Source organism: Anastrepha ludens, chromosome 3 (genome assembly GCF_028408465.1).
Source record: "Anastrepha ludens isolate Willacy chromosome 3, idAnaLude1.1, whole genome shotgun sequence".
NCBI lineage: Eukaryota > Metazoa > Arthropoda > Insecta > Diptera > Tephritidae > Anastrepha > Anastrepha ludens.
The window spans coordinates 124,458,400-124,483,806 of record NC_071499.1 but is presented as its reverse complement, the minus strand read 5'-3'; the positions used below and the strand labels follow the sequence as shown (position 1 = coordinate 124,483,806).

Sequence of the window (25,407 nt, the reverse complement as noted above, 5' to 3'; positions counted from 1 at the left end):
TTTTCAAACTATGATATTTTTTTAAATTATTTTTATTTCTTTACCTTTTTGCTTAGCAATTTGAAATGCAAACATTTTTATGCGTTAAAAAATAGTTTAGAAATGCTTCACTTACAATTTTACACTCTTATTCATAAAAAACAAAAGCATTTAAAATACTTTATAAAATTGCATTTTTACGTATTTATACGTATTTTCGATTTACATAGCATTTTAAACTTATTTTTATTTTTTTGAATTTGGAGGTTAGAATTTTTTTTAAATAATATCAAAATACATAACAAATGTAACAACCTCATGAATGTTTCTCCCTACGCCATTTAATATGACGAAGCGTGCCCATCGGCCATTATGCGTCAAATTAATTTGACAAATGGCAAATATGGCAAAATTTTGAAATGCGTATATTTTGGCATTTTATGCCAAATTTTATTGAAAAAAAATGTACGTAATGAGAACCAGAAAAGTAAATTCTTAAAAAGTAAATTCTATAAAAATTTTCGATTGAAAAAGTATTTTTTAAATTTATTTTAACTTTTATGAATTTAGGCAAAAGGATTTTGAAATAAAATAATTCGCTTAAATTTTTTTCAAACAAAACATTTCGACCGTTTTTTTTTATGCATTGTTTTCATTTACTTCTCAAAAGAAAACTGCCATAAAAATTTTCGGTTTACAAATGATGAATTTTATGAATTTACTCAAAAGAAAGAAATTTTGAAAAGCTCTTTTCATTTTACGTTCCGACTGCAGCTTAATTTTTTATGCATTGTTTTTTTTTTTTAATATACTTTCTATATGAAGTTTTTACTTAAAAAGTATTTTAAATTTATTTTAACTTTTATGAATTTAGGCAAAAGTATTTTGAAATAAAAAGATTTCCCTTTACATATTTTTAAAAAAAACATTTCGACCGGTTTTTAAATTTTTTATGCATTGTTTTCATTTACTTTTCAAAAGAAAATTTTCATAAAAATTTAAAATTTAATTTTTTAATTTATAATTTTAATTTAAATTTAAGAATTTACTCAAAAGAGCTTTGAAAAACTTCCTAAGGAAATTGACCCATACATTTTTTTTAAATAAAATCTTTGAACTCCAGTTCAATTTTTTTATGTTTTATTTCAATTTACTTTTCAAAAGAAAATTTCCATAAAAAATTTCGCTTTATAAAGTATTTTAAATTTATTTTAACATTTATGAATTCAGCAAAAGAGCTTTTTGAAATAAAAATATTTCTTTTACAATTTTTTTTAAATAAAACATTACGACAGTTTTTTATTATTTTTGTGTATTTTTTTAATTCTCTTTTTAAAGGAAAACTCATATATAAATTTTCGGTTTATAAAGTATTTTAAATTTATTTTAATTTTTAAGAATTTAGGCAAAGGGATTTCGAAATATATATATTTCCCTTAAAATTTTTTTAAATAAAACATTTCAACCGGTTCTTTTATTTTTTATGCATTTTTTAAATTGAATTTTTCATTTACTTTTCAAAAGAAAATTTTTTATAAAAATTTAAAATTTAATTTTAATTTAATTTTTTTATTTAAAAATTAAAAGTTTAATTTTAAATTTATAAATTTACTCAAAAAAGCTTTGAAAAACTTCCTAAGAAGATTTATCTATCCATTTTTTAAATAAAACGTTTCAACTGCAGTTTAGTTTTTTTATGTTTTATTTTAATTTACTTTTCAAAAGAAAATTCACATAACAATTTCCTTTTATAAAGTATTTTAAGTTTTTTTAAACTTTTACGAATTTAGACAAAAGAGCTTTGAAATAAAAAGGTTTCACTTTAAATGTTTTTAAATAAAACCGTATTGTTTTAATTAGCTTTTTAAACGGAAATTTTTTACACAAACCGGTATTGTTTTAATTAGCTTTTTAAGCGGAAATTTTTTACACAAATTTTCGACGTATAAAGTATTTTAAATTTATTGAACCCTTTTTTTTAATTTTAAAATTTTTCAGTTTTCATTTTTTAATTTAGGCAACAGAGCTTTCAAATGCTTCACAAAAAAAAATTCCATACATTTTTTAAATAAGGTAATTCGACTGTGTAATTTTTTATGTATTGTTTTATTTACTTTTCAAATTTCTATACAAATTTTCGGGTTTAAAAAATGTTTCAAATTTATTTTAACTGCTCACAAAAGACATCTCAATACATTTTTTTAACAAAGCGTTTCGACTGTGTTTATAATTTTCTCCATGCGTTTGGCTGTAAGTAAAGGGTCTTTCAGTGACGCCTAGATGTCAGTAGTAAATAACTTCTAGACAACACCTGTTTTTTATATCATCTTTGACACTTGTCAAGTAGACAGAGGCACAATTTTATGCGACAAAACAACGAGTTAAAATTATTGAAACTAATTATGAAAATAGTCGACAACATATCGCATAACTCGTAATTTTTTTGGTGGAAATAGTCGACCGAATGAGTCGACAAGTCAATGGTTGGGGAAACAATTTCAAGAAACTGCTGCTGTCGTGGTTAGAAAAAGGACTGGCAGACAAAAAACTGGACGTTTTGTTGAGAAGTTTGCTGCTGTAGCGCAAAGTGTTGCTGAACAACCTTCAGCATCGATATCTGGACGTTCTCAACAATCAGGCATTCATGAATGAACTGTTTGACAGATTTTACATTGGGATTTACATTTGCATGCTTAAATTAAAAAAATTTAATTAGCACAAGAATTGAAGCCAGCAGTCATTAGCCATGCAGAATTTTCGTGAATTGGTGCTTTTCACATGAGGGCGGTTTTCCATGCAACATCATCTTTAGTGATGAAGCTCATTTCTCATGGGATGGATTTTTAAACAAGCAAAATTGTCGCGTTTGGGGAGAATAAACCCCTGGAGTAATTTGAGAAAAATCATTGCATCCACTAAAATGTAGTGTTTGGCGTGGTTTTTGAGCTGATGGAATAATTGGCACAACTGATTGCAGATTTTTTGTCGCCTGTACTTGAAGCAATAGACATAGACGATCTCTACTTTTACCAGCAATTTTACTTTTAATGCTGACACAAACTGGCCACTTAGATCATGCGATCTAACTCCACTAGACTACTTTTTGTGGGGTTTTTCGCAAAGTAAAGTCTACGTGAATAAGCCAGCAACGATTCCAGAGCTGAAACACAACATGCAAATCGAGATTGCTGAACTGAGTGCGATGTGTGAGCGAGTCTTTGAAAATGTTATTTCTCGTATGACAGCCAAAATCACGTAAGCGGTTATCGCGCAAATCAAGAAGTATGACAGCCGTTGTTGTTGTTGTAGCAGTAACTTTGTCCTGCCAGTGTAGTGTAATCACCGGTCGTCTACGTCTAGCTCATCTAACGGTAGACCCAGAAAACTTGCTGTTTCGACAGGTTGGGTTCAGATGGAGAGGGGTGTTAGATGAGTGGGTTTGATGGGGCATGTGAAAAGGTGGTTAATGTCGTGCGTGGTGCCTTCACATGCCAGCCGTAGATGCCTGTGCTGAGATGGTGGACATTTAAATGATGCCATTTTTCAGATGCAACTTTTAACCGCGGTATTTTGAATGAAAATCGTGAAACCTGGAAGAATCTAGATTTAAAAAATTTTTTTTTTAAACAACAACTAGGCGCGTCTTTTGAAAGGCTCTTTATATAGTATAAACTGCAGTCAAGCGCGAATGTTTGAAAATATTTGAAAATTTACTGCTTGCATGAAATCTTAAAAGAAGCAAGCAGACAAGAAGCAAAAAAATACAAAATATAAAAAAAGTAGCTACAGCTAAAAAAAATTACGAACTTGCTCCTAACACAGTTATTTGGGGACCAAATTGTTTTTCAAATTTTGCATATGACTTTTAATTTATATTGTCTTTCTTTTTAATTTTTATTTTTTTGTTTTTATTTTTATTTTTTTTATTTTGATTTTTATATCATTACAATATTTCGCACGCTACGCTCTAATGCTACATACATATACATATATATGAAGTAAATCTAGTACAATAATTATTCAGAATTTCTGTATGCTAAACAGACCTTTTATTATTTTTTTATTAATATATTAGTTATATTGTTTTGTTTTGTTTATATATAACAGACAGAAAATTTCCATTGCATTAATTTTACACACAAAAAGTGCATTCGAATACATACATCAAACGAAAAATGCATATTACTAAATTAGTATCGAAAATAAGAACAAAAATGAAATAAAATAAAAATTAAATGTAATTAAAGAAAAAAAAAAAATGCACGCCCGAAACGTCTTAAAAACTAGCATTCGGTGCTGCTCAAACATGAAACATTTTCGAAACGCGCACGGCCAACCAGCCAGAAAAGCGTTGCTCTGCCATCAAGGCTACTAGCCACTAAATATCATCCAAGCTCATCCCTTCCCGGCGGTGGATTCTATTTAAAAATATCCTATACTATTCAAAACGCCTGTTTTGCCTGCTTTGCTGCTCTCAACCGCTTCCTACTAATACGTTTACACTGCACTGTGTCCACACTCAATATAGCAAATCTGTCTTCTGCGTGCCTTCGCTGTACGCAATGTTGAGATCATCATTCGCCGGTTTGATGTACTGCAAACTCTCCGATTCCTCGCCGTCACCTATGTCAACGCCGCTGCTGCTACCGCCGCCATTACTACTACCACAACCACCACCACCATTAGTTTGTGTGGCGGTGTTCGTGTTCGTGTTGGTGGTACCGTTAGTTGTGGGTGTTGAGGTGTTATTGTAGGCATGGTGTGATCCATTGGGTGCACGCGTTACGCCCAATTGAAAGTGATTATCGATGGGCGCCTTCACCGGAGTATAGAAACCGAGCGGCGCTGAACCTACAAAATATTGAAGGGGAGAGAAAGAGAAAAGTGAGAATGTTGCGATTATTATAAAATAGGTGCACGCTATGAACTTAAAGGTAAACGAGACGCTACTATTTAAGTAAAATTATTGACTAATAAATATCATAGGTGATAATATGAAATGCTTTGTGAGACTTAAATGTAAAGGAATTTGGCATTAAAGTGATTTAAATGTAGAAATATTCAAGCGAACCAAAGTGTATGTAATTCTATATCAAACATGCATGAGTTGGTGTGGAATTTTTGGGGTTTGTGATTAGATGTGGTTTTGTTTTTTGTTTGGTACTTTAGAGACCAACCACCGCTAAGTGTTGATTGCATGCGTAAAAAGCATTAGAAAAATGCTTACTGTTCTCCATAACTAAATACCCAGACTCCGGCAGGCGATTAAAAAGTTTCTACTACCACACAAAGCGTAGAAAAGGGGGAAAAAATTTAATAATAAATTTCAAATTAAATTTTTGTTGGACTATTTTAGCTACTTTACTAAATTCTGATTAACAGACGTATGCTAATGAGATAAAGAAATTCACCACAATTCACAATTGAGATTTAGTTCATAACTGCTATATCTGGGTATTCTAAAAAAAAAAATCAAAAGCTAAAAAGGGATTCAGAAGGTATGGCCAAGTTTAGACCGTTAACCGTCTGTCAGCGCTTTGGATAGGGCACAGAAACGGCACATGATGGTCATGACAGACAATTTCGTGCAAGTGTCTCAGACTACAGCGGCCTGTAAAGTAACCAGTTAGAAGTCTTAAGTCCACTGTGCTTAGTGAAAGTAGACAAGTAGGTAGGTTAGATGGCAAGAGTACCCCAGGTATACTACAAGTAGCACTTACGTGCCGTTTTGATACCATAATGTAGAGCACTACCTGCGAAAAATTTTAGCGAAGAGAAAACCGTCTACAGCCATCCAGTGCTGTTGATGTAGTGGAGGAGAGAAAAGGGATCTAGGCTGAAGAATTTCTTCAAGCCATCTCCAAAGGGCACGCTAAGGAATTTTAAGCACCTATCTGCCAGATCCGGACATTTGCAGAGAAAGTATTCAACAGTCTCTTTCTCTGCAGGATCCCCACAGCTTCTGCAATAGGGGTTGTACGGAATTCCAGTGACCAGTGAACACCGAAATGAGTTTTTGAAATTGAATGGCGGGGGATTCCCATTACCTTAAGCGTTCTGTCTATATCGTATTGAGGTCATAGTGTTTTCGAAATAGTATACGATGAGACAAGACATCCATCTATCTTGAGCTTTTTTTAGAAAGAAATTGTGTAGTTCCCCGGTCAAGGGGACTGAGTGAAAGTAGCTAATCAGAAATTCCTCTGAATTGTTTCGCTTGCCGCTGACCGATGGAATTTCGCCTGTGTTCAACGAACTTCTTCTTAAACATAACCAGCAAGTCCATTTTCATTAGCTGTGTTGGGGATGATGAGGTAAAATCATCTCTGCAACTACTCCATAGATTTAAGAATATTAAGAAATTTAAATTTTTATTTATTTATTTATTTACATAATATAATAAGATAATGAAATATAACTTGAAATGCTTATTACGTGATTAAGGCAATTGGCATTCAAGACTATTAGCCTGGTTGACACCAATAAATTGCCTTGTTTTTGAAATTTATTTTTCAAGTTATATGGGCGCAAGAAACATTTTGGCGCAAACTTAACGGCATTTGAAAGAAAAATATTTGCACTTTAATATGCTGGAACCCGCAAGGGATCAGAGGTCGCAGTCGACCAAAAAACACTTGTAGAAGGTCGATGCTGCGCGAACTAGCAGATGCCGACATCTCATGGGGCGGTACGAAAACAACAGCACAGAACCGTGTACGATGGAAGAGTCTTGTCGAGGCCCTATGCTCCCGAGAGGAGTGAACAACGAAACAAAAAAAATGCTGTATGTGTTTGTTTTTTAGAGAAAATATTGACTCAAATATAGGCCAAAAACAAATATAAACAAAAATATAGATTAAAATATCTCGGAAGCCTGCGCAATTACGGACGCGAGATTGCATTCAGCACGTCGTAAAACCTTTGGAAAAGTACAATTTGGTTTCTGGTAAAATATGTTCAGTCAATTTTATCAGTCCCTGCAATTTTGGTGAAGTTTTTTATTCTCAACTCGTAATTTCTAAACATCAGTATTCCAGTAACTTCTTCGTCACTTTATTTACAAGCCTCTCCTCTCTCTCTCCTTTTCTCTTTCCCCCCTTTTAATTGGGCCACAATGATTTTTTCGCTCTAACCTTACCTAACCTAACCCAACTTACAAAGCAGTCAGCTGATTTGGGCGTTGTAACTGATTTTGATTTGACAGAAAACGTATAAAGTTGTTGCATATGAATATACAGCTACAAACTTTATAAACTGTGGAGTTGTAATACATTAAAACGCAGACACTAAATCAACTTTTAATACCGCCGCTTAAGCAAAACGAGCTTGCATGCTCAAAATTTTAATCAATTATTGTAGCTCCTAATTAATTTTGTTTTTATGTGTTTTAAGCTGCTAATTAATTAAACGAATTGAAAAAAGTGGTAAACTTGAAGTTTGAATCGCTTGAACGCAGTGGATTCATCAAGCAACCGCAACAACTCACTTGAAGATTAAAATTGGAGCAAAGCACACCACAAACAAAAGCAAATGAAAATGCTCGAATAACAATAGCAAATAGACGAATTAGCGAATAACAAACGAGTTAACAGATAAAAAAAAATAAAAACAATTACAAAAAATACCAAAAAAATATAAAAAAATAAATAAGTATATAAATAAAAATAAATAAAACAAAAAATATAAAAAACCAAATTAAAAAAAATAATAAGAAGAAAAAAAATTTAAAAATAAATAAAATTTTTGTTAGGTGAACAAAAAAAAAATTTAAAAAAAGTAAACAAACAAAAAAAAAAATAAATAAACAAAAAAAATTTTCTATTTTTTTATATTTTGTTTTTAATTTTTCTATTTTAATCTAACATTTCTAATTTTATTTTTATTTATGTATTTTTTGTAATTGCTTTTATTTTTTACCTGTTAGTAATTAAATTTTTTTTATTTTATTTATTTATTTTTTTTAGTTTGTTTGTTTTTTTTTTTGTTTTTAAACATGAAAAAAATATGTACTTGAAGTGACTTATTTCAATAGACAAGCGCTAATTAAAAAATATTCTACACGAATTTACTTCAAAGGACAATAAAAAATGTCTTCAATTAACTAAATAAAAAAAATAATAATAATCACTTAATAGTTTAATTCACTTAATAAAAACAAAAGTTCTACACAAAATAGCTGCACATTTAAATTCAATGCACAATCATCCAATTTTGTTTTTGAATGACTTTTTCACTAAAATTGTTCAGAAAAAAAATTGTATTTGAGTGATGGAAATCATTATTTTGACCTTCACGCGCTCCTTTGCTTGTCCGTTTCTATGCTGCGGCTGTCTAGTTCACAAGTATCAAATATGATTGACGTACGACGCCACTTGAAAAATTATAAATCTTCCGATAGGGTGATTAATTCTGCGCCACCTTGTATTTATTACTTTTCTGGCATTTGAACTATAATTAATTTGCTTTTAAAATTGTTAAGCAAACTTTTTATTTTTGAGCAAAAAACTTTAAAAACTTTTACTAAATGATTTTTTATTTAAATTGGTATTAATTAAACTGGTCGAGAAAATTAAATATTTTTTGTGCCTTGATGGGTACTAAAACGATTTGATTCTAAATGTGAAGGAAATCAACATTTGGCTTCAAATTGCAGCAGCGACTTTTTCATTTTAATTTTAACCCCGACTTTCTCAAAATTTAGATAGATTACTAATTCATAATCTGAGTGAAAATTTCAACAAGAGTCATCGGTATTTATTCTTGAATTTCATATTTGTTTCGTGTGAAAATGTAAGGTTGAAGAGCGTATTTATGAAGAGTGAGCCTCAGTTGGCTAAAAACGCTAATTCCAAAAAATTGACGTTCAATATTTTTAAATTGAGTAATGAAATTTCTTACAAAAAGTCCTGCAGAAGCTCATTCCGTCAATCCGAAGACGATGCCTTCGACTTCTGACTCAAAAAAAAAAAAAAAAAATTATTGCGTTTCCAAGGCTGTCAATAAACATCGCCAATATGGCTGGCTGATAGGTTAGGTTAGGTTGACCCGGCTGGCTGAAAGCCCACACATAGACCTATGGGTCCTTAGTGGTACCAGATGGAGCCTGACCCTTACGTTTCCTTGTAGTAGGCTTTTTGTAGTAAGCCTTCGCCTTTTGCGAATCTAAGTAAGATCTGAAACTCTAACCCCGAGAGACATTCTAACCTCTCATATTGTAAACCTCCTAAACATTTCATTCGGGTTCTAGCTAACGACTGATGGCTGGCTGGTAACACAATTGACAAATTTAGCACCTAAAAGAATCCGCGTTGAAACCAGAAATCTAAATTATTCTAATCTAATTTCAGTTCACAAACCAAAATGGTCTTTTCCTTAACAAAATCGATATCAAAAATCATGCATTGGCTTCGTGGCAGTCAACCGATACGAGTACTACAATTTTCATTTCCAACACAACCGCCGATACCCTCACCACACATCTTTTGATTATCTGATTACTAAATGCGTGAATTCAAAGTGGAATAACTACTGAGGAATGAATGGTGGGGAGTCTCAGACAGGCGCACCTTTTTGGAGGAAAATAAAATTGTTCGGTAGAGCAAACATTAGTGGCTGACTGGTTCACTAACTATACCTAATCGACTGCATTCTTTGTCTATTGGGGCAGAAATTCAGCTTTGCTTAAAAATGTTGAGTTGACACATAGCCGGCCTTTTGCTTTCTACGCTTCTGATTACTATATTCGTATATCCACTTTTCATGGCATATCTATCTGTTCATGCGTGGGTCAGAGCGTCATTGATGCTTTATATCTAAATTCGTATGTCACCTAATTGCATTGCCACTTTGCCGTTCTTAGGAAGGTAGGTAGGTAGAAGTGGCAGTCGGCCTTTAAACCAACTCACTTAGACTGTTGCCGATCTATTGTGATACTACAGTAGCAGTTTATCTGCTACTCCCCGTCAAACCATTTTGTTTTAATGCAAACCCACTGAAGTGGCTGACGCTTATATCCCATCATACAAAAACAATGACCCAAAGCATCTAAACCTAGTGGCATGCCACGCAGGAGAGTAATAAAGTAGATGTCTGACAGACTCTTTTTCTCCCCTCATTCTTGCAAATTCTGCAATAGAGGCGTTCTCCTTAATCATTCTTAAAGCTTCCAAGCTTTTTTAACTCTTTTGTTTCAGAGAAAACTTCAACGGGGGATATATGGAACTTTCTGAGCTGCTAACGACGATCTCTGAAAGTAATTGGTCTTGATGTCGAAAATCTTCTCTCCTGACTTCACTTGATGTTTCTAGTTGGCATCAACTAGCACGAGAACTTGATGAAAATCACTTAGGCGGTATGAGCGCCAACCAAAAGAAGTTGTTAATGTTGTAGCCATTTATCAAGGCCTGCTAGGCATGGTGGAGTCACCGATCGTCATCGTCTAACAGGTTGGGTCTAGAGAGACAGAAAGGTGTTAGGTGAGTGGGTTTAAGAGGGGGCATGAATAGGTGGTTAGTGTCGTGCGGGGTACCTTCACATGCTGCACATATGTTGGGATCGATTCTGGATAAGCAGAAGTTTAATCTATATTAATATTCTGATCGCAATTGTACCAAGATGACGGGGGTCCCACGAGACAGCTGAAGCTCTTGGTCTGCGTTGGACGGTTGAATTCTGGTGACGGCACTTGGGGAAGAAATTTGATGTAAAGAAATTTACACATTTTGCAGCTCAATGCGGTTGCAGTTAAAATTTGGAGGATTTTTAATTATTGTTCAAGTTATCCCACTTATCTTTGGAGGTACCGTCAGGGCTACCACCTTACATAACCTAATCTAATCTACTTTTCACGAGTATCGAAAATTTTGTCGAGAAATTAGACGCGCAAAGTCTTTCTTAAGTGTTGCTTTTATGATCGTAATGGCAAAATTTTGCAAAAAGCCCGAACTTGATAAAGAGAAAACAAAAAAACAGACAATAATTATTAAAAAAAATCATCATTTTCTCAGTGTTGTGTCTATTTTTGTGGGTTCGAGCACAATATTTAATTATGACTGAAGCGTCAAATTTCCAATTACATAATTGCTTGCAAGTTTGCATCTCGAAAAAGGGTCCGAAAAATCAAGTTATCCATTGCTCGCATTTAAGCGCATCCTCCAACTACTATTTTTTATCACCCCACCCATCATTACAAATAATAAAGAAGCCTGGGTACATAACGAACTCTCCTCTCGTCTGCCACTCAGTGTTGGATAGTGTCGATGATTGCGTGGCAGGGTCGCAAAATTGAATTATGTTTACAGTGCTTCCAAGTGAAATGATAAATTAATAATAAAATATAATATGTATAACAGACATGACAGCTATAAAGCGTGATTACAAGATACTAATTTTAATTATAATTATGGGCATGCGTTTATAGCAGATAGTGTTGGAAATTTGTAATTTTCTATGTTAATAAAGTGTTAAAGGCGTGAAAGTGTGTTTGTTTTTAACATTAGAGATTAATTTTGTTGCTAATAAATAAATGTTGAATTTAAACCGGTTAGTTACCTCAACTCAAATATGATATCTGTTTTTTTTTTTTTCAAAAATGGTCGAACACACGTACACACAATTCGTAGTTGAAAATTTTGTTCATAAAGATTTTTCAGTGAGTTAATAAGAGAGTAGAGCAACATTCACTGCATATTTCACACATTTTTGGCGTTTCAAATTTCGTAGTTAAACAAAAAAGTGGAATAGCAGCATTTCGAATAGTATTTCACGCATTTCGGTTACCCATAACTCTTTCGCGTACAACGTAAACGCGTAAACGTGACTATGTTACAGTTTACGTGCGCGTTTTTTCAGCTGATTAACATCTGATTTAATTTTTTTCCCCGTTACATACGAATTACTGCATTGTGAATTGTGTGAGTGTTAAATTGCATATTTCACAGCAAACTTTAGTTGATTTTGAGTTGATTTTTGTTGTTGACACATGACTTTGGTACTTTGATATTTGAAAGCATTATCACTATTTAAATGTTAGCTGTAGAGCGGCACATGGTTGCAACTATACTCGCAAATTTAATTACTTAGTAGGCATAATAAGTTTTTGGCTTTTTTTAGATTTAGTTTAGTATATAAAACATTTTTGGCAGTATTATTATTCTTTTCAGGTGGTTGTTAGAAGTTTAAGTAGCTTTACTTGTAGAATACTTAAAGGTAGTATTTAGTATTTAGGTAGTAATGCATAGTATAAATAGCAGAGTAGCGGTGCTGTTGGTGATAATGGTCTTGGTTTGGTAGTACGAGCAAAAGTAGCAGGCGGGCGGCGCACGGGCAGGCAGACAGTTTTATAGCTTTGGTATTGTTAACATTTCTTTTATAAAAAAAAAACTTGGCATTTACGGAGTTGCGTAAAATTTATGCTTTGTTATTATTACTTTTTTTAATAAATATATTTTTTTTGATTGTTTTACGATATTTCGATTTTTCTCGTTTTCTTTAACGCGCTTTTTCAGTTTAGGCACACTTACACAAACGCATTGTAAACATGATTTCGTTTTTGTTTCTCTTTTGTTAAATTATTTAATTTACATCTGCAAAAGATTCGTAAAGAGTGAGAAAAATGTTTGATTGGGTTTTGAGTTAGAGCAATAAGGGAGAGGATATAAAAAGTGCTGCACTCGTTATTAATTAAAAATCACATTTTGAGACAAGTTTAAATTCAATGAGAGGAAATTTAATTTAAAGAAATTAAAAAAAAATTATAATAATAAAAAAAAATTTAAAAAACATGTATTTAATAGATAACTTTTGTTTTAAAAAAAGCTATATGTAAATAATTAAAAATTTTAGAAACAAAAAGCATCAAAATTCACTGAGCCTGTTAAAAGACACACTTTGAGACATTACTAAATTCAATGTAAGGAGATTTAATTTGAAAAAAATGTATTAAAAAAAAATACAAAAAAGCATATATTTAAAAAATAGCTTTTAATTGAAAAGAAGTTAATAATTAAATATTTCAAAAAGAAAAGTCTTAGGTCTTTTTCTTAAAAACAATTAAAAAAAAGACATATCTTCAGTAAATAACTTTTAATTTAAAAGAAGTTAATATGAAAATAATTAAAAAATTGAAAAACAAAGAGCATTTAAATTCACTGAGCCTGTTAAAAGATACAATCTGAGGCAATATTAAATTCAATGTGAGGAAATTTAAATTTAAAAAAATTTTCTCAAAAAAAATATATAAAAATTATGTAAAAAAAATAACATTTTATTGAAAAGAAGTTAATAATTAAAAATTTTAAACAGAAAATTCATTGCCTGTTAAAAATCACAATTCATAAAAAAATGTTTCATAAAAAACAAAAATTAATAATATAAAAAAATTTCTTTAGCAAATAACTTTTAATTGAAAAGAAGTTAAGATTTAAATAATTAAATATTTTAAACACAAAAAATATAAAAATGCTTTGCGCCTGTTAAAAATCACATTAAGGTGAGGTTACATACATTGCTTTAACTTTCTGATAAAACAGTTAAAAAATTAGCAAAGAAATCATTGTAGTAATTTAAAAAACATTAAATTGAAAATTCAAAAACTAATTAATGTTAATATTAAGCCTGTATTATTCAGTAGTTAAAAAACATTTCAAGGTAATATTAATGCAAAGAAATTTAATTAAAAATTTGTTTGCTTTAAAAAAAAATATCTTTGACAAATAACTTTTAATGTAAAAGTTTGAATAAAAAATCGCAGAAAATATAAAAAAAATTTGCGCCTGTTAAAAATCACATTAAGGTGAGGTTACATTAATTAATTCACTAAAAAAAAGGTTAACATAAAAATATATATATTTCTAATAGAAAAAAAATATATATATATTTCTAATAGAAAACCAAAAAATTAATAAAAATAATTTTTAAATAGTTTTGCGATGTTCCGATTTATCAGTAGTTAAAAGACATAATTTGAGCCAATATTAATACAAGTAAATTAAATTTTCAAAATTAGTTTCAATTTAAATTTTAAATTTTTTTTAATTTGATTTTAAATTTTGAGGCGAAGTAGCATCACACAAAGCATTTAAATTTATTCAGCTTGATAAGTCTGTACATGAAACAGCAAAATGAAAAAGTTTTGCGGCAGGCAATGGCAAACCTCCGAGTGTATTTTTGCTATGAAAAAGTTACTTATAAAAAAACTATATTTTTAAAATCAAAGTCAAATCAAAAATCAAATTTTTTCGTCTGAGGTTTTTTAACGATTTTCGAATAACCAATCGAGATTTCGAATTGAATGCAATAAAATTGCGGCCTTTTGTTACCTAAGGGTGAATTGACATAGACGTTTATATGATACCGGGTGAATATTGCTCTTTGGCCGATGCGGCTACACTTTTGAAGAGTGCACAGCCTGCCAAAAAATTTATGCGCACAAGCTTATGTAGGTAATTATTCTGATAATTATGAGCAATTTACAACTCAAGCAGAGAAGAATATAATTTTCAGATTTATATTTCTATAATTTTTAAAATTTTTCTCACTTTACAGGAAAGTAACCACATTTTTCGAGTTAGCCAGCCCGTAATGCTTTATGTAAACTAATCCTAATACATTTTTAAAGGCGTAAGCATACTAGCGCCGTAATTTTTGATTATTGTATTATACAAATTTTAAACTAAATTGAAAACTTTCTTGGCGTTATACGTATTAAAAATCATAAGAAAATTATTTAAAAAAAATGACTCAAAATTGTGATTTTTTATAACAAAATGCAGTAAATTAGAAAAAAATAAAAAAATCTATACAAATCAAGTATGCGGAATCGTTGACATCAACAAATTTATAATACAATTTACAATAGTACAAATGTATTTAAGTAAACTATTAAGTGAATGTGCGTGGATGTGTGTAAGATTTTTGGCGCTCTCAAGCGGATTTTTGTGAATTTTTCAAGTGTTTTGTTTTTACATTTGGCAATGGCGATTTTTTTACAGGCGATTTATGTATATACAATTTAAAGGCATAGCGTAGATGGATATTTTACAGTTTGACAAGCAAGACAACAACAAATTTTAGTGAGACTAGGCAATGAGGGGCTGCTGCAGTTGAAGTTGAAAAAAGACTGTGTAAAGGGAATATTCACTAAAGCAAGTACCAACAAAGGAAAGGAGTTTGCGACGTATGAAAAAAATGAGAATTTTCTGAAGAATACTAACATTTTTTACAATCGTCTATAAAGTAGATACCCTTGTACAAAAACAAGTGTTCTAGCAAAATACACACAGAATATTTTTTATATTTGTTATTTGTTTTTATGGAATTTATTTTACATTCCATTTATTTAATAAAGTTTGCTCTTTTTTTCTTATTTTCAATATTAGTTTAGCTCGCTTGTTATTATTTTTGTGTGTTGGGGAGATGGTGATGTATAACAGTATGTGTCAATAGTATGTAACCGAACCCACGTTGTTTAGCAAAGCTCCAGAAATAGCAACCTACAACCACGACTCAGAGAATTGATGATATACAGTTTGAAATACTATGAAAAAAAAAATAATAGGACTATGGATAAGTTCGTTACGGTTTTACAACAGATGGCGTAACTTGATTATTATTCCATCGATCCACATTTCCAAACATTCATTGGAGAGCTACTGTCGTAAGGCACAAACGTCAGTATAAGTTTTTTATTTGAAGCGTAAACAACAATATTTTTACCACACTTGAAAATGTCGAATTTCGTGCCAAATAATGTGTTTTTGCGGGGAATTCTTCTTCATTATTTTAATATGAAGAAAAAAGCAGCCGAAAGTCATCGTATCTTGGTGGAAGTTTATGGTGAGCATGCTCTATCTGAGCGAACGTGCCAGAAGTGGTTTGCACGCTTTAAAAGTGGTGATTTTGGCTTGGAAGACGAAGAACGCGAGGGTGCGCCGCCAAAGTTCATGGATACCGAATTGGAGGAATTGCTCGATCAAGATCCGGCTCAAACGCAAGAAGAGGTTGCAAAAACTTTGGGAGTTGATCAATCAACCATTTCCAAACGTTTAAAAGCCATGGGAATGATCCGAAAGGTAGGCCATTGGGTGCCGTATGAATTGAAGCCAAGAGACGTTGAACGCCGTTTTATGGCATGCGAACAACTGCTTCAACGGCACAAAAGAAAGGGTTTTTTGCATCGAATTGTGACTGGCGATGAAAAGTGGGTCCATTACGACAATCCAAAACGTCGGGCAACGTATGGATACCCTGGCCATGCTTCAACATCGACGTCGGCGCAGAATATTCATGGCCTGAAGGTTATGCTGTGTATCTGGTGGGACCAGCTGGGTGTTGTGTATTATGAGCTACTGAAACCGAATGAAACGATTACGGGGGATGTCTACCGACGACAATTGATGCGTTTGAGCCGAGCACTGCGAGAAAAACGGCCGCAATACGCCGATAGACACGACAAAGTTATTTTGCAACATGACAATGCTCGGCCACATGTTGCACAAGTGGTCAAAACATACTTAGAAACGCTCAAATGGGATGTCCTACCCCACCCGCCGTATAGTCCAGACCTTGCGCCATCCGATTACTATCTCTTCCGATCGATGCAACATGGCCTGGCTGACCAGCACTTCCGTAATTACGATGAAGTCAAAAAATGGATCGATTCGTGGATTGCGGCAAAACCGACCGAATTTTTCACAAAGGGAATCCGTGAATTGCCAGAAAGATGGGAAAAAGTAGTAGTAAGCGATGGACAATATTTTGAATATTAAATTTGTAACCATTTTACGTCAATAAAGTTTCAAATTTCGAAAAAAAAAACCGCACGAACTTATTCATAGTCCTATTATATAAAATAATAACAAAAAAATTTAAAATAATAAAAAATAAATAATATAACATAAATTAAAATATATAAAATAAAGTAAAATATATAAAATAGAAACATAATAAAAATTTACATAAAAATGTGTTAATCCATGAAGTTTAAACCCCTGAGCAAATGTACAAAAGCATTTTAAAAAACTATAGCAGATATCGGTGAGAGTTTTTCGAATTACTAGTCGCAGTTTCTTTACTTGAAGGCTTTATAAAAACGAATGGGTGAGTGAAAGTGAGTAATTTTTGTCCTTTTCCTATGGTATTTTATATTATCGCTATCACATAATTCACTAGGCTATTACTGCAAGAAGCATTATGAAAGTTGGTACTACGCACAGGCATGCTGATCAAGTTCGTTAGTGGAGGGCTGCACCAAGTATGATAGATAACAGGATTTGGCCACCCGAAGCAAAACTATGAGAGTAATTTTGACTTTCTCGCCATCGGGGATTCAACAGCAAAATTCTGCCCGCTCATTTCACACATCTTCGCACACTCCACTAATCAACCGTTGTATAGAGGGCAACGAAGTGACAAAAGTGTTAGCTGTGTTGACTATTTTCGTATATCACCAACGCAATATCAGCTTTTTCGTAAATAAGCCGCTGTCATAGCCCCGGTTACGTCAGCAAATCAGTTGACACCTTGGGCCGATCCCACATCTGCATTGTAGTTTGGATTAGTTATCCTCTTCTTGTTAACAGTAGCGTTCAAACTGGCAAACAGCATTAATCTCCTTCCTATTTGAAATCGCTATTTCTCTAACAACATTTTAAAAAATTGCTAATGAACCTCTAAGGACTTCTGTATAATACACAGAAATACCAAAAAACGATTTTTCATGAACTCTTGTTTTTCACGTTGGAAGTACCAAAAACCACTATGAAGAGTTTTCCAGATTACTCTCAGAAGAATTGCAGTTTTAGGAGACCTTTCGCAGCTTCTAGGCCGAGAGTTTTACAGTGCAGACTTGTGAGAATATACGAGGGTACCCACAGTCAAAAAGGTAGTCAAAAGTCCTCGTAATGTAGTCAAAATTAGACTCATTTATGAGTTGGCAAGCAGCTTGCAGTTATAGTAGCCAAAGGAGCAAGACTTCAGACTGGAAGAATAAGCTCACAAATAAAGGGTTTTTTAATAAGAGGTGTTATTTTGATATTCAAAGAAAAATTCTATTTTGTAATATAAATGATCGGATGTGCATTTCATTATAAAAAGGAAGGCATGCCGTTAATAGTGGAAAATAACATGAGGAAAATGACCACCACGACCACGCGTACATGACAATATCCTTTTCATGAACTTTTGCATAACCGAATTGCAAAGTGGCTGCCCTATGTCCTCGATAGCCTCACGAATTTCGTCTTTGAGGTCTTGAATCGACCCTGGGCTGTTGCAATAGACCTTCTCTTTCACGTGGCCCCAAAGAAAAAAAGTCAGAAGGTGTTAAATCACAAGATCTCGGTGGCCCATTGTGATCACCTTTTCGAGAAATAACACGGTCCGGAAACTTTTCCCGTAAAAAATCAATGGTTTCGTTGCTTGTGTGGCACGTGGCGCCGTCCTGTTGAAAATAAACGTTGTCACAAGCGCAATCCATTCACCTGTAACACATGTTATTATAAAACCCTTTATATATTAAAGAATGATTGCAAAAAGTACTAAATCCATAAATTCAGTAATGCAGCAAAGCTTAGCCACACCTAGCCGCTTACCATTAAGGTAAAGTGTGCTTGGAGTGGTAGTCAACAAATTATATGCTTTTAGTGGCTTCAGAAGCAAATTGCCCAAAATGGCCAGAGTTCATACCAATTTAAAGATACCTAGCTTTAGGCAAAAGAGAAAAAAGTAAATAAACTACCTAAGTATCCTAGTAGGCTAAATATTTTCGAAAAATGGTACTCAGAAACTGGAAAGATATCAGATAAAACCAGGGGATTCTGGATGAAAGGGCTGCCAGAAAGTAAAGAACAATTTTTTTTTTCATAAAAAAAAAAAAATAGTACTCGTAGCAATCTATATGCAGATGTACAGTGAACAGTGAAAACAGGGGTTACATTTTCAAAATTTCATTGTAATTCAGACAATTTTTCAAACGCAGTCTTCATACAACTTTTTCTGGATTTCAAAAATCTCCATTGGACCCGCGCTCGCTCAAAGACTCACTGTCCACGACGAAAACAATTTCCTAAAATACTAAACTGTCTTCCGTTATGAATATTATTTGCTAAATTATGAACTTTTTCATTTGAAACTTTACTTTTGCTAAGGTTCATAAATCATATAAATTCCGCATTACGAAACATGAAAATTTTATACTGTGATTTTGTCAATATTTTGAGCGTAAAAGAGCTGACAATGTCAAACTATATGTATTATAATGAAAAAAAAAAAAAAATTATTACAGCAATATTTCTATTTTGAATTATAATTTTAAGTTCTCTAGCTGTTAAAAAAACATTCGGTTATTATGATTTTGAGTTGAGGGTATGAAGGGGTTAGGGGTAGTCAGAATTTTCAAAAAATTCGATTTTTTTACATTTTCTTAAAATATAATATTTTAAAAATATTATGTGAAAATGTGAAGTGAATCCCACAAATATTTTTCGTGTTATTCAATAATTAACAAAAGGCGCCGCGGCGCACGGCGCAAAACTTTAAATGCGTTTTTCTCAAAACTATGTTTTTTGAACTGGTGATCACTGTAACTTAAAAACCGCTTGGTAGATTTCAATACAATTTATACTACTTTTGAAAAACATAATATATAAAAAACTCGTGCCTGATCGAAGGATTTTTTCTTTCAAAAATTTCGATTTTTTTTAACAAATAGTGGTCAGTTTTTTTTTCGAAAATCTGGAAAATATTTCCTGAGGCCGCCATATTGTTAATTTAAAAATATAAAAAAAGCTTCGATCAGGCAGAAGTTTATCTATTAGCAAAACTAATTTCCCTTGTGATTGATTGATTTCAGACGAATATCCACGACTTGTGATGATCAGCGCAAGGGACTTTTGGAGAAACGGGACAAACAGCGATAACTTTTACAATTATTAATTTTTTTTTGAAATTTTGCTAAAGTCAAGTCGAAACATGATGTATTAATGCAATGGTTTTATTTTTGTAAAATAAAGCAACTGACTAGCAAAAAAAATATTAAAAATCATCATTTTTTCGGGACTATGACTACCTAACCTCTGAAAGCAAGAGAGATCAATCTCAGTGGCAAAACAAAGTGTACGCCACACATTGACAAGTTTAGGCCAAATATTTATTTATTTTCGAGTTTTAATTATTATTTTTGTTTTTTTATGAAAATACAGTTCATACTACATCAAAAGTCATATAACACAAAGTTTCAAACTTTGTAGAAAAATTATGAAAATTGGGTAACTTTTAAAATTTCGAAATTTCAAAGTTTTTACTCAGAATCTTTAGATAAAATCCGGGTATAGTTTTATAGTTGAATTTTGGTATAATAAAAAGTAAGCCTCAAGTAGCTCCAAAATCACTTTGATTTTTGAGAAAATACCCATATATGTCCATATGTATGTAGGTCATTGTTATATTATTATTTCGGCGATTAAGTGAGGCTTTTAGCTGTCCATACAGTATTGGGAAACTGCTATTTTATTTTATTATACTATATGAGTAGCTTTTAATGGATGGTATAAAATATGATTTAGAGGATTAGAGTGAATCATTCGTATTTTCTTATGAAATGTAAATTAAAAAATTACGTTTTTATTACAATTTCCCATAACCGATACCTGCTATGCACTTATGTATGAACCTATTTATAACCCACAAGCCTACCCATACATACCGATGAGCGTGAAAAGTTAGTTCAGTTATAGAATAGCAACAATTAAAGCAAGAAAACTGAAAAGGAAAAATAAAGACTTTACACATTTTTTTTTGCGAGTAGATAATTTACAAAACGAAAAGAGTCGATTGCACACACACTGACACTGGCACAGGCACGCCGGTAGGCGGACATACAGTTAGACGCACATGAACTCAAACATAGTACAGGGTGTTGCCGGGTATGCGTGAACGCAGTAAATTGGTAGAAGCGACTGGCAGAGAAAATGGCGAAACAAGCGCCGTCGCTGAGTTGGAGATTGCAGAAGAATTGCAGTTGACATTCGATGGGGGTGCATTCAAGCTAGTATTGTTGTTGTTGCACAGCCTCTTGTTGGGCATATACGGAGCCGGGCTCAAACACTTGACAGCACTGTTGTGAACATTTCTTGGACTTTTGTAGTTTGTGTTGACATCTGCATTGGCGCGCGTGCAATTCGCTGCGGAAAGTGATGAATAAGAATAGAAAGTGGTAGAAGAAGATGAAGTGGGCGAAGAAGTGACACTAGAGTTAGTAGAGCTGTTGCGTGAAGTGTTGCTAGTATTCGGTTGGTTAAGTGTAGTTGTAGTAGGGCAACAATTGCTTATTAGTGTTGTTATTGTTGTGGCTGTTAAAGTGGTGTTGTTGGTGCAAACGTGCAAGTGTATAGGTGACACAACAGTAGGGGTAGCGCTACTGTCACCATTATTTTGGTTGCTTTTGCTGTTAGTAGGGGTGGTGGTGGTGCTGCTGCTTTGGCTTTTTGCAGTGTTACTAATAATATGTTCATTGCTATTGCAACTATTATTGTTGTTGCTAAGGTGCGCAAGTGCCGTGGGAATGGGATAGAAGAAATCTATCGCATCCTCAAAGCACTCATCGTCGGTGGAAATACCATTTAAGCTATGGGAGGCACTTTTCAAAATTGTTTTCTTGTCGTTCTTTGGTTTAGCATAATCAGTGCTGTTTCTATTTTCAGTGTCTACACTAGCGGGCGGTTTGGGCTGACACACTTTATCGGTAGCGCGTGTATTGAGGCCACCATTGTTACCAAAAGAAAATGAGGCGCTGCGTTGTTGCTGCGATGCACAGGGTTGCATGAGCTGGCACGTTGCTGGACTGGCGCGCTGCTGTGCGGCACTCGTCGGTAAGACATTGGCCCCGCGACCGCTACACTGAAACTCATTGCTGCGCGTACGCAGTACAGCTTGACGCGTGCCCAAGTCAGCTGCGGGAGACGTGGCGGCAGCGAGATCGATTTGCAAAAAGCGCGCATATTGCGGTTTATTGAGCACCGAAGGCGGCTTGCGTGGCCGTTGGGTAGGTGCCGCACTGGCATTACATGTTGTTGTTGCTTCTACTGTTGACGCTTCAAATAGTGTGTGGAACATGGTGTATTTGCTTATTGGCTTTTTGTTTACAGTTGTTATAGTGTTTATTGGTTTGGGTGTTGTTGTTGTAGTTGTTGTTTTGCTTGAACGCACTGCATTGCTGGTGATGTGGCATGTGGCGCCGCCTAAGGCAGTTGTGTTATTGGCCGTTGTAGTATTGTAATTTTTATTTTTGCTAGCGCTTTCGCTGCTCGTTACACTTGCCAGCTGAAAATCGCGCAAAATGCTCGACTGCGTGGCGCAACGCATGTCAAATGCTGCAAGCGATTCGGGCGTGTGTGTTGTCAATTCATTTGATATTTGCTGCATGCTATCTGCTGACTCTTCCGTCTTCTCTTTTCCATCCTCTTTGACCTTTTGCTGCAGCGCCTCCATATCCACTGGTTGCTGGCGTTGCAAATTTCCGCTTGAGTATTTTTTGTGTTTTTCTCGTTCAGCTTTTACCGTTGACTGCTCTTCCTCCTTCATTGCTTCCGTCAATTTGTTTACGTCTTTTTGCTGCTTCATTTCCGCCTCATACTTAAATTGTGGCAACGCATTCGCAGGCGATGCCTTTGACGACGCTAGCGGCGTTGAACGCGTCGGCTGACGTATCATTTTGTCCATACGCTTTACTGACAATTGTGGTTTTTGTTGCGATACTCGTTGTTGTTGTTTTACGTGCTTCGGATTCGATTTTTCGGGCAACAACGACATTGGCAACGGCAAATTGGTGGGCCGTTGTGGCAACACCGGCGGCTGTGGCGGCAAGTGCGGCGTTGGCGCGCGCATTGGTATTGCCGCGGCGCGCTTGCCGGAATTTTCGGCGTGCAGCGACAATGGCGTTGGTTGTTGTTGTAAAGCGTTGCATGCTGTTTCGAGCCGTGGTGGCAATAAAGGAGTCTTCTCTGTGGATTTGGGTGCCAACATGGCATGCTTTGACTCTGACAAAGGCGGCGCTGCAGCGCTCTCTACATTTCGTTCTTCTTCGCTTTTCGGCTGCTGATCCAACGGTTGTTGATTTGGTGGCCGTTGTAGCTGTGGTTGCTGTTGTGACGTTATACCCTTGTCTAAAATTGGGTAATCTGCAAAAATTGTGTGCATTTTTTGTTGGTTCTAATTTATTTGATTGCAAATATAAGAGAACTGGCTGAGTTATTGAGCGATTTTTTTGTTTCTTTGGCGTATGAAAACGAACTGATATGTAATTTTTTAAAGAGAGAAATGCATTGTGGGATTTCGAAAAGAAAAGTATATGAATTTCGAAAAAAAGTACGGAACTGGTGCGCTTTGTACGAAGTGGTGTTCAGGTTCTTTATAAGAAAGAGAGTTGCCAATATGTATTTGTGGGTTTGGAAAATTGATGAATGCTCGAGTGGATGTTTGAGTATACTAACACCTAACCCACCTCATTACAGACAGTCCAAATAATGCAGTCCGAAACTGGCTGGCCGAAAAGCTCCTGTCAAATAACATAGCACACATTTCATTTATTTAAGCAGATTTCGAGAGGCTTGAAGAAATGCTCTTTAAAGCTGAAAAGGTTTAAATAAGATTAGGTAGGCTTTCTCGAATATCTGGCCTCATTGGAATTTGGCCAAGAGGATAATTGTTTAACACAGTTTTTATGCTGCGAACGGAAATTATTAATTATTTCAACTATGGGGTCATTGCGGTCGCCGTAGCCGAATGATAGGTTCGAACCTCCGTGCGTGAAACACCAAAATGAGAACGTTTTTTTTTAATAGCGGTCGCCTCTCGGCAGGCATGGCAAACCTGTGAGTGTATTTCTCATAAAAAAATATCTGCCAATCGGAGTCGGCCTAAAACTGTATGCCCTTCCATTTGTAGGAGAAAGTGACGATGCATACAAAAAAACGGCCAGCCAAACATTCAAGCAGGGATGTAGGCCTTCTCTCTCCATTGGTGATCTTTAGGTCAGAGCAGGCCGGTACAGTACAGTAGATTTTGTATAAAGTTATCAAGCGGCTAGTATGAAAGGGCATTTGTTATTCAGATTGGCTAGACTATGGGGAATATGTTGGGATTTCATTATGAATAGCGAAAAATACCAGAGACCGCTTAAGATTGCTTTGAGAATCAATGGCGCACTGCAATGTGTCGCCAATGGGGATACTGAATTTCGATTTCAGAATTAATAAGTAAGCCTCGTTTCGGGTCGAGTTGAGCAGTATCATTGATTCGAGATCCCAGACGCCATAGACTAAACTGTGAAGGGAAAAGTGGTATTTATCGATATTTATTTCAAATGAGACAACAAAAAGTTAAGACTATGGTGACCACTGTGTTTGAGCATCTAATTTCAGGATTTGTATGTCGGTCATTTTGAAACTAAACAGAGTGCGGCTTACCATTGAAAACTGGAAGGTCTGTGACGAAATCACAACTTTTGAAAACATGAATTTTTGGTACTTACACTTTTTTCCCGAAATACTTTGAAATTGTTTTTTGGTTGTTTTGTTTTTTTTGATGAAACTAAATGAATGATATTTTGAACTAGCAAAACAATGAACGATTTCGAAAAGCCAAAATTGTAAAAAATATATATTTTTATCACATATGTTTGTAAGCGAAAATTGTTAAAACGATTTGGGAAGAACAAACATATAAAGGGTACGAACGCACTTGGTAATACCACCAACCTTAAAATTTGAAAAATTTTACGAAATGGTGTTGTTAGCATTTTCAAAATCTGCTTTTTCTTGCTAAATCTACACTGTTTGAGCTCATCGAAACATTCGAGCAGACAAGGCGGTAACTCAGCAGTATTTGGCGTATTATGATCTGTAACAGAAGCGGCTGAAACTGAAGAGAGAGAGAGAGTGATAGAAGATCAGGCTGTTATAACAGTTTGGTGAACAGTTTTATAGGAACGTAGGTTTTTCTTTTACGTTTTTTTGGTGCTTGAACAATTAGCCAAAGTAGGAACACAGCGACAATTACTTTTATTTTAATTAAGGCGCTTTTAAGGCATTTTCAGGGATTTTTAGTTTAATTTTAGTAGATTTAAGTTTTATTTGATGTTGTTGTTTTGCTGTATCAAACTGTGTTTAACGTCATGTTCGCCAATTATTTGCTGTGTCTGGTTTAATTTCATTATTTCTTTTCATGTAATGCTGCCAAAAATTGGAAAATTTTGTTATGTGAGTAGGTATTGTTACTACGAGTAGAAGAATGCAGTAAAGTAATTTTTAATCAGAAGAAAACAAACAAGAAAGAAGGTGGTAGTGGTTTAGAAAAAAAAAATATTAACTATAAAAAGACACATAAAGGAAAAATAATTGTTAAACAACATAGAAAATTCAATCTATGCAAACA

General features: G+C 33.9%; 1 protein-coding gene across 2 annotated transcripts in view; it reads right to left on the bottom strand.

The window, feature by feature from the left end:
* Nucleotides 1-4,048: 4,048 nt before the first annotated feature.
* LOC128859008 (uncharacterized) overlaps nt 4,049-25,407 on the bottom strand; it is a 149,852-nt gene continuing 128,493 nt past the window's right edge. The window contains exons 5-6 of one of the 2 annotated variants that reach the window (XR_008454084.1): nt 12,501-12,563; nt 4,789-4,830 (exon numbers count right to left, since the gene is read on the bottom strand). Coding sequence is in view for 1 of the 2 variants with exons in the window: in XM_054095664.1 (XP_053951639.1) it covers nt 4,499-4,830 (332 nt within the window). In the remaining variant the exon portion in view is untranslated. Of the gene's footprint in view, nt 4,831-12,500; nt 12,564-25,407 lie in introns of both variants that reach the window. The other variant, XM_054095664.1, reaches the window with a different exon arrangement.